General features: G+C 41.6%; 1 protein-coding gene across 1 annotated transcript in view; it reads left to right on the top strand.

The window, feature by feature from the left end:
- PRUNE2 (prune homolog 2 with BCH domain) overlaps positions 1-13,322 on the top strand; it is a 233,125-nt gene that overhangs the window by 49,207 nt on the left and 170,596 nt on the right. Inside the window, exon 2 of the mRNA XM_088464042.1 lies at positions 13,116-13,274. Coding sequence (XP_088320168.1) covers positions 13,116-13,274 — 159 coding nt within the window. The remainder of the gene's footprint in view (positions 1-13,115; positions 13,275-13,322) is intronic.

The raw sequence follows: 13,322 nt of genomic DNA, 5'->3' as shown, positions 1-13,322 counted from the left end.
GTGAGAGGCAAATCTTTATACAGTAACATGTATTCAATTGTAATGAGAGTTCTCTTCAAGGATATTTGAGTATTCCTGGTACCTGTACTAGTAATTTTAAAAGCTCCGGAGCCAAAATTAGCTTGCAGTGAGACACTCCCAAACTATGAGATCACTTTTTTTTTTCATTGCTACATACGGCTTCTCAGTCTTTTCTGTTAATAAACAAAGTAATTATTCTGGGTCATTAATACCACTGTTCCTTGATCGTTCTGCTGTTACACAGTACATATTACACTTTCCATCATATATATATATATATATATATATATATATATATATATGGCAAAACATGGCATTAAATCATGGGGAATGGAGCCTAATGAATCGAGGTGCCCGGCCCCTGTTGCAACCTATACCAGTGACTGGACATGCAGAAGCTACTGCATCAAGTGAAAGTATGTATGTGTACTGTTTCAGTGTGTGTGTGTGTATGTATGTGTTAATGTGTATATATGTGTTAGCGTGTATGTGTTAATGTGTATATAATCTGTTGGTGTGTGTATACTGTTTATGTGTGAGTATATGTTATATATGTATATGGCTCAGTGTAGGGCTTTCAGGGCGAGGTAGGCTTTCTGTGGCTTGAAGGAGACCCCCACAATTTAGTTGCCCTGGGGCCCCCACTAGCCTTAATTCAACCCTAGAGGTGAGGGAGTGGAATGTGTTAGTACACAGGTGAGGGAGTGGAATGTGTTAGTACACAGGTTAAGGAGGGTATTGTCTTAAGGGGGGTATCCACTAGACGATAAAGTTGAACGATTGAACGATAATGATAAAATCGTTCGATAATCGTTCGATAATCGTTCAAACATCGTTTGAACATCGTTTGCAAATCGTGCAGTAATTGTTTCTAACGATGTACGATGCGCGCTCCCGCTGGTCGTTTGATCGTCTCCTCCATCGACTGAACATGCAGGTCAATTTCACTTGATTGCTTACAAATCGTTTACACATCGTTCACACTGAACGATCAAACGATGAACCACTATCTGCCCATTATAGCTGAAAGCTCTCAATCACAGATTAAAATAACATAGTTTATTGTTAGATCTTTTGCAAATCGTTTGCAAATCTTTTGCAAATCTTTTGCAAATTGTTCAGAGTGGAAGATCATATTTCAAGGGAAACTTCAAGGGAAAATCGTTAAGAGGTTGGACAGGGATAAAATCGTCTAGTGGATGCCCCCCATTACTATAGCAGTGAGGATGGTGTTGCATTACTATTGAGGTGAAGGATTAATGCGTTATTGGAGTGGTGAGATGGAAATGGAAACAGTATATATATATAAAAAATACCCAGGTGAAACCGGGTACATCAGCTAGTCTATCTATCTATCTATCTATCTATCTATCTATCTATCTATCTATCTATCTATCTATCTATCTATCTCTTATTCAATAATCCCAGCACATTTAGACAAAGTGTATAATTATTTTTTATTGAAGCACACAAATTGATATCATGCTTCAAAAAATCTGGGTGCCTCTGCTTCTGTATTAAACCTGAAAACAGTAGTTCACTGGTAGTTTTCATCCACTTGCTGATTCACCCAATATATATATATACTACTGTTCAAAAGTTTGGGGTCACCCAGACAATTTCGTGTTTTACATGAAAACTGACTTTTATTTATCAAATGAGTTACAAAATGGATAGAACATATAGTCAAGACATTGGCAAGGTTAGAAATAATGATTTTTATTTGAAATAATAATTTTGTCCTTCAAACTTTGCTTTCGTTAAAGAATGCTCCTTTTGCAGCAATTACAGCATTGCAGACCTTTGACATTCTAGTTGTTAATTTGTTGAGGTAATCTGAAGAAATTTCACCCCACGCTTCCTAAAGCACCTCCCACAAGTTGGATTGGCTTGATGGGCACGTCTTGCATACCATACGGTCAAACTGCTCCCACAACAGCTCAATGGGGTTGAGATCTGGTGACTGCGCTGGCCACTCCATTACAGACAGAATACCAGCTGCCTGCTTCTTCCCTAAATAGTTCTTGCATAATTTGGAGGTGTGCTTTGGGTCATTGTCCTGTTGGAAGAGGAAATTGGCTCCAATCAAGCGCTGTCCACAGGGTATGGCACGGCATTGCAAAATGGAGTGATAGCCTTCCTTATTCAAAATCCCTTTTACCTTGTACAAATCTCCCACTTTACCAGCACCAAAGCAGCCCCAGACCATCACATTACCTCCACCATGCTTTACAGATGGCGTCAGGCACTCTTCCAGCATCTTTTCACTTGTTCTGTGTCTCACAAATGTTCTTCTGTGTGATCCAAACACCTCAAACTTCCATACGTCTGTCCATAACACTTTTTTCCAATCTTCTTCTGTCCAATGCCTGTGTTCTTTTGACCATATTAATCTTTTCCTTTTATTGGTCAGTCCCAGATATGGCTTTTTCTTTGCCAATCTGCCTAGATGGCCAGCATCCTGGAGTCGCCTCTTCACTGTAGACGTTGACACTGGCGTTTTGCGGGTACTATTTAATGAAGCTGCCAGTTGAGGACTTGTGAGGCATCTATTTCTCATACTACAGACTCTAATGTACTATGTAGAGCCTGTTTGTGCTGTTCTCTGAAGGGAATAGTACACACCGTTGTAGGAAATGTTCAGTTTCTTGGCAATCTCTCGCATGGAATAGCCTTCATTTCTAAGAACAAGAATAGACTGTCGAGTTTCACTTGAAAGTTCTCTTTTTCTGGCCATTTGTAGAGTATAATCGAAACCACAAATGTGATGCTCCAGATACTCAACTAGCACAAAGGAAGGCCAGTTTTATAGCTTCTCTAATGAGCAAACCCGTTTTCAGCTGTGCTAACATAATTGCACAAGGGTTTTCAAGGGTTTTCTAATCATCCATTAGTCTTCTAACGTGCTTAGCAAATACAATGTATCATTAGAACACTGGAGTGATGGTTGCTGGAAATGGGCCTCTATACAAGTATGTAGATATGCCTTTAAAAAACAGACATTTGCAACTAATACAGTCATTTACCACAGTAACAATGTATATCATGTATTTCTGATTCATTTAATGTTATCTCCATTGAAAAAAACAGTGTTTCTCTTCAAAAATAAGGAATTTTCTAAGTGAGTCCAAACTTTTGAACGGTATTATATATATATATATATATATATATATATATATATATTATATATGATAGAAGCACTGACTGGAGAAGTGTGGAATGGCTTCTATGTATGTCCTAGGTTCCTGTCAAATGTGTTCTGAAACCCCCAGGAGAAGCCTCTTAGGAAAGCAGACTGGTAATGTCGGCTTTTGGAAAAGCCGGTTTGGGCCCTGGGGGTGTGGATGTGAGGAGAGGGATGGCTCCATCCACAGGCCACTCCAGGTTGTGGGCCTTTCAGCTAGGTAGCAGCCTCATTAGGGCTTCCACCTAGAACTGGCTGATTTAAGCTGGGTTTGTTTGTGGCTGAGTGTCTCACACCTGGGAGAGCAGGCAGACTAGCCTGTTCAGAGACACTTGATTACTTTCCTTGTAAGTACTGTGCACATGTTTTGTTGATGGTGAGGGCAATAGGCCCTACCATTATTATAGAGAGGGAATCTGCTGTGTAGCTAGTGCCAGCCAGGCTAGGACTTATGTTATGTAAGAACCCCAGACTTGTATCCTGTTTCTACGGCTGCTGTGTGTGTAAAGAGGGTGTCCATCTACCCCAGGAGAGGGACCCCTAACCTGACTGTGTCACAATATATATATATAAACACTTATCTTGTGCTTCACAATATAAGCAATAAATACAATAATTAAAGCTATTATAGTCCATCAATATAGAAACTGTTCCTCTTACAAGGTCCCTGCCCCTTTGGACCTGCAATAAATAACAAATAAAACAATTCCAAGATGGCACTTATAGTGTAGTATTGTAGCTTCCTTACTTGGGCAAATTCCTTTAAAATATGGGTACATTAGATATTCTTGACAAACTGCTTTTCTGAATGCACTTTATCTTGACTCCTCCATGATGACTTAGTGGCTTCCTCAGAAATGTTGTTGGACACTGATACTACATCTTCTCCACACTCTTTTCTCATAAGACATCAAACAAAAAAAGGCCCAAGGCTAGTCATTGTGTATATCTAATATTTAATGAATATTTTTATAAAACTGATTAAACACTCTTAAAAACACTTCTTGAACACGTGACTGAACTTAAATCACAACAGTTGGCAACACATGCACATCATGTGTGTGAGCTATTATTTGATATGTGAGTCACTTTCTCAGCCCCGCAAAAAACACCATCCGAAGCGATACTTCATAAGCACAACTTTCTCAGGACTGTGGTAAAAGATGATTATTCTGTGCATGCACAGCATCATCCACATGTACAGACAATGAATGAATGATTTGTAGGCATCTCTAATAGTCTGTGTTCTTCAAAGGTTGCAATGTTACAGTATTTCTTATATACTATAATAGTTCAAGGCAGAGTTTCCTTAATCATTTAATTGTGATGCGACTGCAGCCAGCAGTGCTTCAGCTGATGACGTCGCATCACATGCGACCGTGCCACCATGCTGCATCCCCCGGCTTGTGCAGATTGAATCTCCTCTGACTCTCCAGACCCCCCGGAAGTGATGCGGCAGTCTGTGAAGGAATAGAAATATGACGCTGGAGGGGGGTAAAATAATAATAATAATAATAGAAAAATTGTCTTTTTACAGGGGGAGGGTTGGTTTAGAAAACAGGGATATTCTTACTACTAATGGTGTTTGTGTGTGTGTGTGGGGAGGAATTATTAGGATTTATACCCCTGGGGTGTCTATTTCCTATAGGGGGTGGTAAGTTATTTTATAATGGGGGCCTATAGACACAAGGGGTTAGGGAGGTTATAAAACACCCTTAGATATACCTGGATATATATATATATATATATATATTTTAAATAAAATATTTAAATATATTATTAAAAATTATTTTTAAACTTAAATTATAAAAAACCCTAACAATTTCTGGGCGGTTTACTGGGAAAAAAATGTCAGGTAGTTAACTGACTTTTTTTGCCGGCAAAACCGGTCAAGCATTGTTGGTTTCTCGTTTTTAAAAAAAAATGTAATACAATTAAGAAAATATTTAAATATATTTTAATGAAATGCTTTTTGGAGAAAAAAATATGCTTAGGGGGTATCTCACACCACCCCATGTCCATAGTCCCCCATTATAAAATTACTTCCTCCCCCCTGTCTTTTGCACCTTCCACTCCTTTACCTGTGAACAGTGTGGATTTTTATTATTTTTTTACCCCCCCATAACCCCCCAGTGTCATATCACTTTATTTTATCCCCCCCCTTTCCCCCCTCCCCATAGGCTTTATACCACCCACCCACATGCAGAGTGCAGCGAGTGTGTCGGGGGAGACTGATGATCAGTCTCCCTTGCTGAGGCAGACATCCACCTAACAAAAAAAGAAGGATGTCTCTCAGAGACATCTTTCTTTTACATAATACTGGTAGGGTCCAAGCCCCCATTTTGTGGCGGTACCTGTTCCTGGCAGTGTCGCGGACGTGATGTAATGACATTGCGAGGCTGCCGCTACAAGTTTGGACTGGATTAGCCGGCTTGCGAAAAACAGCACTGCAGGTTGTTAGATCAGAGAAGAGGATTGGAGGCGGAGCAGACACGGACGAGGAATGGAGGAGCACAGCACAAGACGAGAGGATGGCCTGAAGTGAATTAAAAAGTGGATAGAAAACGGGGGTGAGCAGGGGCGGCCGAGTGAAGCTTAGTCTAGGGCGCTTGCAAACCTAGCACTGGCCCCAAATATGACAGAAATTTTTATTAAGACCAGAAGGGTGAACTGTGTTCAAGGTTTGAATCTACCTTGCTTCCTTCTGCAATAAAATGCAACCTCTATCGCCCCTCTGATATTAGGGGGACCCAATCAATTATTTTGTATCTTAAGGTGCTTAAGCCATGTTTGAAGTCCCTAAAATGCTACAGGCTGTTCAGAGACCTTTCCATCAATAGCCGCTCTAATACTAGACATGTGAAGGGCCGTACGCTTCTTCAGTTGTCTAGTAGTTTTTCCAAGGGCCGTAAATAGGGTGGTGCGACCTGTGCCATGGCACAGGGCACCGCAGGGCAGGGGGCGCTGTTTGGGCCTGTCAGTTTTCCTGTTTATTATAGTTCTCACTTGTGGCTTCTTCTTCTTTCACCCCAGCATCTCCTGGCCACCCCTGTCTCTACCCTGGCTCTCCCCCAAGAGGCCATGGGCCTTTTTCAGGTGCATCTTATGTCCCTATTTAAAAAAATGGGGGGGGTGTCAATGGTCTCTCTGGCATAGGGCACCAAAAAGTCTAGTTACGGCTCTGGTTTTGCCTATATACAATAGTACAATGCAATCCTGCTTATTGATAACAGTTGTAGCAGTTATACTATATTTATTATTATCAATTACTAGCGACCCGTTCCGGATTTGCACAGGGGTAATTTTGAATTTACGGCGATAGTCTTTTTTTAACCAAGGTCTTATAAGATTGCCTTGTAGACATCATTCGTCATTTTTCCTCCTGACGTCAACACGAAAAGATTTAGTTTTGTTGTGATGCGCAAAAGGGCCAGCTACAGACCAGTATCAAACTTTCCTTTTCTAGGAAAGGTTATTGAAAAATTGGTGGCAACTCAACTAGAAGCCTGTCAACCCATGATATTTATGATCCATTTCAGTCAGGATTCAGGGGAAGACATAGCACTGAAACAGCCCTGGTATGTGTGCTTAATGATCTTCTGATGGCAAGAGACAGAGGTGACTGCTCAATCTTAATCCTTCTGGATGTCTCTACAGCATTTTGACCATGGGATACGAATTGACATTCCTTAGCTGGTTCAAATCATTTTTCACCTGCAGGTCTTCAGGAGTAAACTCTTCATTCACCAGTGCCACTTCCATGCGGTGTCCCACAGGGTTCTATACTATCTCCCATGCTTTTTGCAGTATACTTGCTACCACTGGGTGAAATAATCAGACGTCATGGCCTGGTCTACCACTGCTATGCAGATGATACACAACTGTACCTGTCCTTTGCTCCAGGTGTTGATAACTCAATACCAACCCTAAATGGTTGGGTCATTCCACGTCAGTCCACCCAGGCCATGACAACCCCCAATTTTAATAAAACGTTGTACACTTGATACCACCACATAGCTACAGACCCATGGAACATTTTTCTTCTCTAAACCTCATAGTTTTTTAGATATAATGGGTCAAAGTTTTGAAAAATTGCTCAGAAATGCCACACCTGATGCTCCATTTTTAGTGAGGTGTATGTGGATAAAAATTCCCATCTCAGTGCCTAATCCACATATAATTCAAGTGCGCTTGAAAATGGGGAAATGTGCCTACCTCCAAAAAAGGTAAACCAACATTGGGTAATAGTTAAAAAATTTATTATTGGGCAAAATCAAAGGGTTTGTGGTTTTTAAATTGTGTCAAATAGCTGTTATATACATTTTTCTTTAGTGGAAAAATTACAGAAAGCAGATATTTTGGGGCAAAATAAATGCTGCTGTTAAATTACGGGTAGATAAAATGGGTGCAAGTATATTTTTGTGTCATTTTAGAGTACTTTTCAAATAAGTTAAAAATACACCTGCTGCAGCCAGCTGCAATCCCAAAAACAATTGTCCCATCCATACAGCTGTCCAAATGACCTACCACACTACTTAAAACTCCTTTATCCAACAACAAGATTGATAAAACATTTTTTTTCTGGAATTTCCATATTTTGATTGACAAAAGGTAAAAATTTCAAAGTGATCTGTGGATTAGGCACTGAGATAGGACCTTTTTTCCACATACACCTCACTAAAAACAGAGCATCAGGAGTGGCATTTCCGTGCAATTTTTTTGAAACTTTGACCCCTTATATCTCAAAAGCCATGAGGCCTACGGACTTGCTTCACTAAAATAGTCACTGCTCAGCTCCCTTTTGTCTTACATTAATGTTTCATACACCTAAACCTTCCTCCACAAATGCTCTATTTCAGAGGTTCCCAAAGTCCGCCATTACAGTCCACGTTTTAGGGATATCCAAGCTTGAGTCAAGATGGTTAAATCAAATGGATTGAGGTACTAATTAAGTCACCTGTGCTCAAGCCTGGATATCCCTAAAACGGGGACTGTAAAGGCGAACTTTGGGAACCTCTGTTCTATATAATAGTGAAAACTGCACCCAAATCCATATCCAGTGGTTCTCGACAGGACAAACAGACAGACGCCTACCAGGGACCTTTTTTCTATTGACTTGCTTCTCTAAAATTGTCACTTCTTAGCTCCCTTTTGTTATACATTAATGTTTCATACACATACACCAGGGATGGGGAACCTCAGGCCCGGGGGCCTTATAAGGCCCTTGGAATCATTTGGCCTGGCCCTCTGATCTTTTTTCTGCTAGCCTCATCTGGCTAGCAGGGTGCCTAAAATGGCGCCCTGCAGCCAGAATCTATGCAGCAATGCCACCTGCAGCGTCCTTAGGATGCTTCAGACGGTCACACTACTGCCCTTACAGCTCCTCAGGATGCTCCGGGCATTGCAGTAATCACCGGCGACTGTGGCCCCGGCCCATGTGACATCACATGAAGGGGGTGTGGCCTGCGCAGGGCCCGCCAATAATATATATATATCAAAATGGCTCTCAGCAGGAAAAAGGTTCCCCACCCCTGACCTAAACCTTCCTCCACAAATGCTCTATATAATAGTGAAAACTACATCCAAATCCGTCCAATGGTTCTCGAGATACAAACAGACAGACACCTACCAGGGACTTTATTTTATACTATGTATTGATTTATATGGTACCACCTTGTGCCTGTAACAATGTACAAATTAATAGTTATATTGAAAACACAAACAATAAAAAATGCAACAAAAAACAACTTACAAGGAAATAAATTAAACAGTAAAATAAGACAACTTAATAATGAACATTAGAGCAGCATCACTGAATGACCCTGTACCATGCGGTGGGCGGACAGAAAGATCATCGACGGAAACCATGAGTGGGAGCGCACTGGGGACATGGATAGTTCAGGGAGAGAACAAGGATGAGGGTCTGTATTAGATGTGTTTCGGTGTGTTTAAGGTGTGTTTGTAACTTCAGATGCTTCTCTTGGTGCAGTTACCTGTAAGTGCAAAATGCAGCCAAGTCATCAGAGCAAAAGGGACATATAGCGGCGACACGAATGCGCAATAAAAAGAAAAATTTGCAACTTGCATTTGCATCCAACTCTGAATGAGGTCTCATACATGTAAATAAACATCCTTTCTCATACTCATTGCCAGCCTAATTGTAGTGCTCCTGCGTTTTGCTGAAAGTAAGGTTGTATTTTTATGAATGGTGGCGCACATTGCACACACTAACACCACCACTACCAGCAGCTACTTCCACATACATGCTGCAAGCCACATACCAGTTCAATTACATACTACTACTTACATCACCACATTATCATTTCATGCACTCCACCATAACCATGCTAATGTCACATACAGTATAGTACTATGACTAAATAACCATACTCTTACACAACTACACTGTCCCAGTCATTTTTTACCCTGCTTAAAGCACAAATTAGAGAAACTTCTTACCAGTAGCTGTCAGTAGAAAGTGATTTTGTTTTCATTTCCCAGCTCTCTTCTAACTGCAGACAAGCACGGCAGCAGATAAGGAAGTGCAGGATCATTTTTTTTCACATTTTCGCTGACAGAACAGACTGATACCAGCAGGACTGGGGGACACATACAGACAGAGCTGGGTGACAGGCTCACAGATCAGACAGACGCACTGATGGATCAGACAGAAACACTGACAGTTCTTGGAGATACGCTAACAGCTCAGTCATACCCACTCATGGATGTAGCTACCATAGGTGACAAGGGTGCAGCTGCTATGGGGCCCAGAGCCTAGGAGGGCCATCTTCCAAGTCATATACCCCTTTTACACCAAAATCCCGGGTCCGACCCTGGAATTTGAACACTGGTCAATCCCGGGTCGAACTCGGCTTCAGACCCCGTTTACACTGCAACTTGACCCGTGTTATTCCCGTGTTTGCCCTGTTCACACTGAACCCGGGTAATCCCTGCTTTTCTCTATAGAAGTAATTAAAAATGGTCTGTTTTAAGGTCTGACAAAGATGGTCACAAAAGTCAACAAAAGAGAGGGGTGGGGACTGCTTACAGCATTGCTACAGGTTGCTGTTCTGGCTGTGGCAGGCTGTGTATCAGCCTGCGTTTGTGGCTGCTGGTCAGGCTGTGGTGCAGGCTGCAGTTCTGGCTATGGCAGGCTGTGTGCCTGCCTGCTTTTGTGGCTGCTGGTCAGGCTGCTGTGGTGCAGGAGGTTAGGCAGGCAAGCGATGGCTTCATGTGCATCTCTCTGCAGGGCACTGACAAATGACATCATCTGCCAGTGCCCCAGAAGCTCCAATCAGCATCTTTCAGAGCTAGCCGGGTCAAGTAAGCAGGGTTGCACCCGTTCACACTGCTGCATGACACGGGAACAACCCGTGTTCAACCCTGCTCTCAACCCGAGTAAAATTCCCGGGTAAATCAACCCGGGAAATTTTTCTGGGAGCCGTTCACACAGAGCATCGACCCGGGTCGACCCGGCAATAACCCGGGTTATTCGGTTGGTGTAAAAGGGGTATAATAGTTACATGTGTTATATACATTGTTCACCATTGGGTGGTACATAGGGGCCCTTACAAACTTTTGCTATGGGGCCTTCAAATACCTAGTTATGCCCCTAATGGTGCATACACACGGCCAGGTGAATGATTGAACAAGTTTTCCAACGTTTTGAACGATTTTACAAACAATTTGAATGATTTCAAACTGTATTGAAATGAATGAAATCAACCAAATCTGACTGCAAACACATCAGATGTCAGTTATCTGACAAATGGGAATGCGCATCGTTCATCGTTCTACGGACACATGTCAGACCGAACCCTCCCCCCTTAGTGCCTAACCCTAACCCCCGCAGTGGTGCCTAACCCCAACTCTAACCCCCACGTGGTGCGTAAAGCTAAACCCCCCCCCCCCCTACAGCTAACAGCTAAGGGCACCCCGGTGTCGGGTTTTAACTGCCTATGTTAAAACCCGGGATTTTAACATACGGCGTCCCGGCTGTTGGTATTTTAACAATATCCCATTGTATATATATATATATATATACGCACAGAAATATATATACATGTACTCATATACACACACACAAATATATATATATATATATATATATATATTGTGCTGACAGAGGCTGGGTCAGAGTAACTCACCTACTGTTCCACTGTGATTACTCGGAAAGCCCCCACTTGTGGAGAGCAGCTTGTAGCGGCACCTCACTCTGAGACTTCATAATATGTGCCGCTGGCCGAACCGCTCCCTTCCTTCCCTAAAGCTAATGTGGCCAGTGTTGTCTTTGCAGGCTTTCATGCAGCCTGGCATTGGCAATGCCACTGCCAATGCCAATTTTTATTGTTTTGATCCAAGCGGTAGCACAGGGGCCCCTCCCTAAGTTCAGACTGCTCAATGATGGTAATGCCAGTGGCGGGTGTCAGACGGGCCACTAGGACCCATTGGGCCCTGTGGATAATCTCGCCCTGGACCCTACTCTCTATCCATTGCATTGTAAACAAACACACTGGCTACATGGGTGCGGCCCTGTTGGATTCTGTCATGTGATTCTCCCAGTCCACCTGGATTCCAGAAGCTGCAAATTCTATTTACATCTAGTCAGCTACAGTATTCATATTACCGGGTGTGGATTAACAGAAAGATAGCAAAAAGGTCGACGTTGTCTACATAGACACCACGGGCCAAATATAATAGGGTGAGAGTTTAGAAAATGTGAGAGTTTAGCAGTTAAACTCTCACACTAATACATTGATCGAGTTGTATTTTCATAACAGGAAACACCTGGATGAGAGTTTAAATCTTGAGAGTTTTTTGGAGTCTGAAAAACATGTAAGTTTGCATGTTCTGTGACTTTATTACATTTCTCTCACATTTTCTAAACTCTCGCCCTATTACATTTGGCCCCAGATGTTAGACAGTCAATAGGTCGACTAGGACAAAAGGTTGACACACTAAAGGACGACCTGTAAGAAGGTCGACAGGTACAAATGGTCGACAGTCAAACGGTCGACAAAAAAATGGTTGACACATGATTTTTTTTTGTGTTCTAGCCCTAATCTTCTCCCTAACCCTCCCCTTGGTGCCTAACCCTCGGGGTAGGTGCCTGACCCTAATGGTCCCTTCTAGTGCCTAACCCTCCCTCCTGGTGGCTAACCATCGGGGTAAGTGCCTAACCCTAATCTTCCAGTAAGTGCCTAACCCTAACCCTTACACTAACCCTGAAAAACTAAAACAAAATATCATGTGCCGACCATTTTTTTTGTGGCAACCATTTTTGTGTCGACGTTTTGACTCTGTCGACCATTAGTAAATGTCGACCTTCTTACATGTCGACCTACTGTCCATGTGGACCTTTTGTCCCAGTCAACCTATTGACTGTCTAACATATGGTGTCTATCTAGACATTGTCAACCTTTTTACTGTCTATATATAGTCCGGAACCCCATATTACCAATACTATCAAATAAGAAGAAACCCCATGACAGGGTCACAGCACAACCTGAATTCTAAATGATTTTAGAAATACCTTTACATTTTTGTTTATCCTTTCAAGATGTCACAAACTTACAGATTTGACTAGCTATACCCCAACTCAGATACAAACTGACCAGCTTATGGCAGTATTCATTTATTACCTTACTACATGGGCAATACTATTTGACTTATAACAGAGGCAATAAAAATGTATTACAGAGGCAGCAATTGTAATTTTATGATAAGAGCACCAGTTATAGTGCACAGTTTAGTGTTGTATTGTAACTCTCACTGTCTCATATCCACAGGTAAGAATAGACATGAAGGCAGGTTTGTTACTTACCAATGCAAAGTAATAATTATTTGTCATTTGACTGTCCAATATATGCAAACACAATATTGTATTATGTTTCTTTTTTATTGTTACCAGGACTTAATGAGCTACAGGAACATCATTGGTGATCTGAAAATATTTCTTGATAAATATGAGATTGACATCCTTATTCTTTTGGCCAGCTATACATCAGGAGAACAGATAACAAAGCAACAAATAGCTGTTTATTCGGAGAACCCTGAATTGTGTAACCAAGTAAGATCTATATAAATGCATAGCTGTAATATTTTTCATTCTGATTTT

This window comes from Taudactylus pleione, unplaced genomic scaffold, assembly GCF_031769625.1.
Source record: "Taudactylus pleione unplaced genomic scaffold, aTauple2 ptg001573l, whole genome shotgun sequence".
NCBI classification, from domain to species: domain Eukaryota; kingdom Metazoa; phylum Chordata; class Amphibia; order Anura; family Myobatrachidae; genus Taudactylus; species Taudactylus pleione.
Note: the sequence above shows the minus strand (reverse complement) of the source record. Positions and strands in the feature narration are given on the sequence as shown.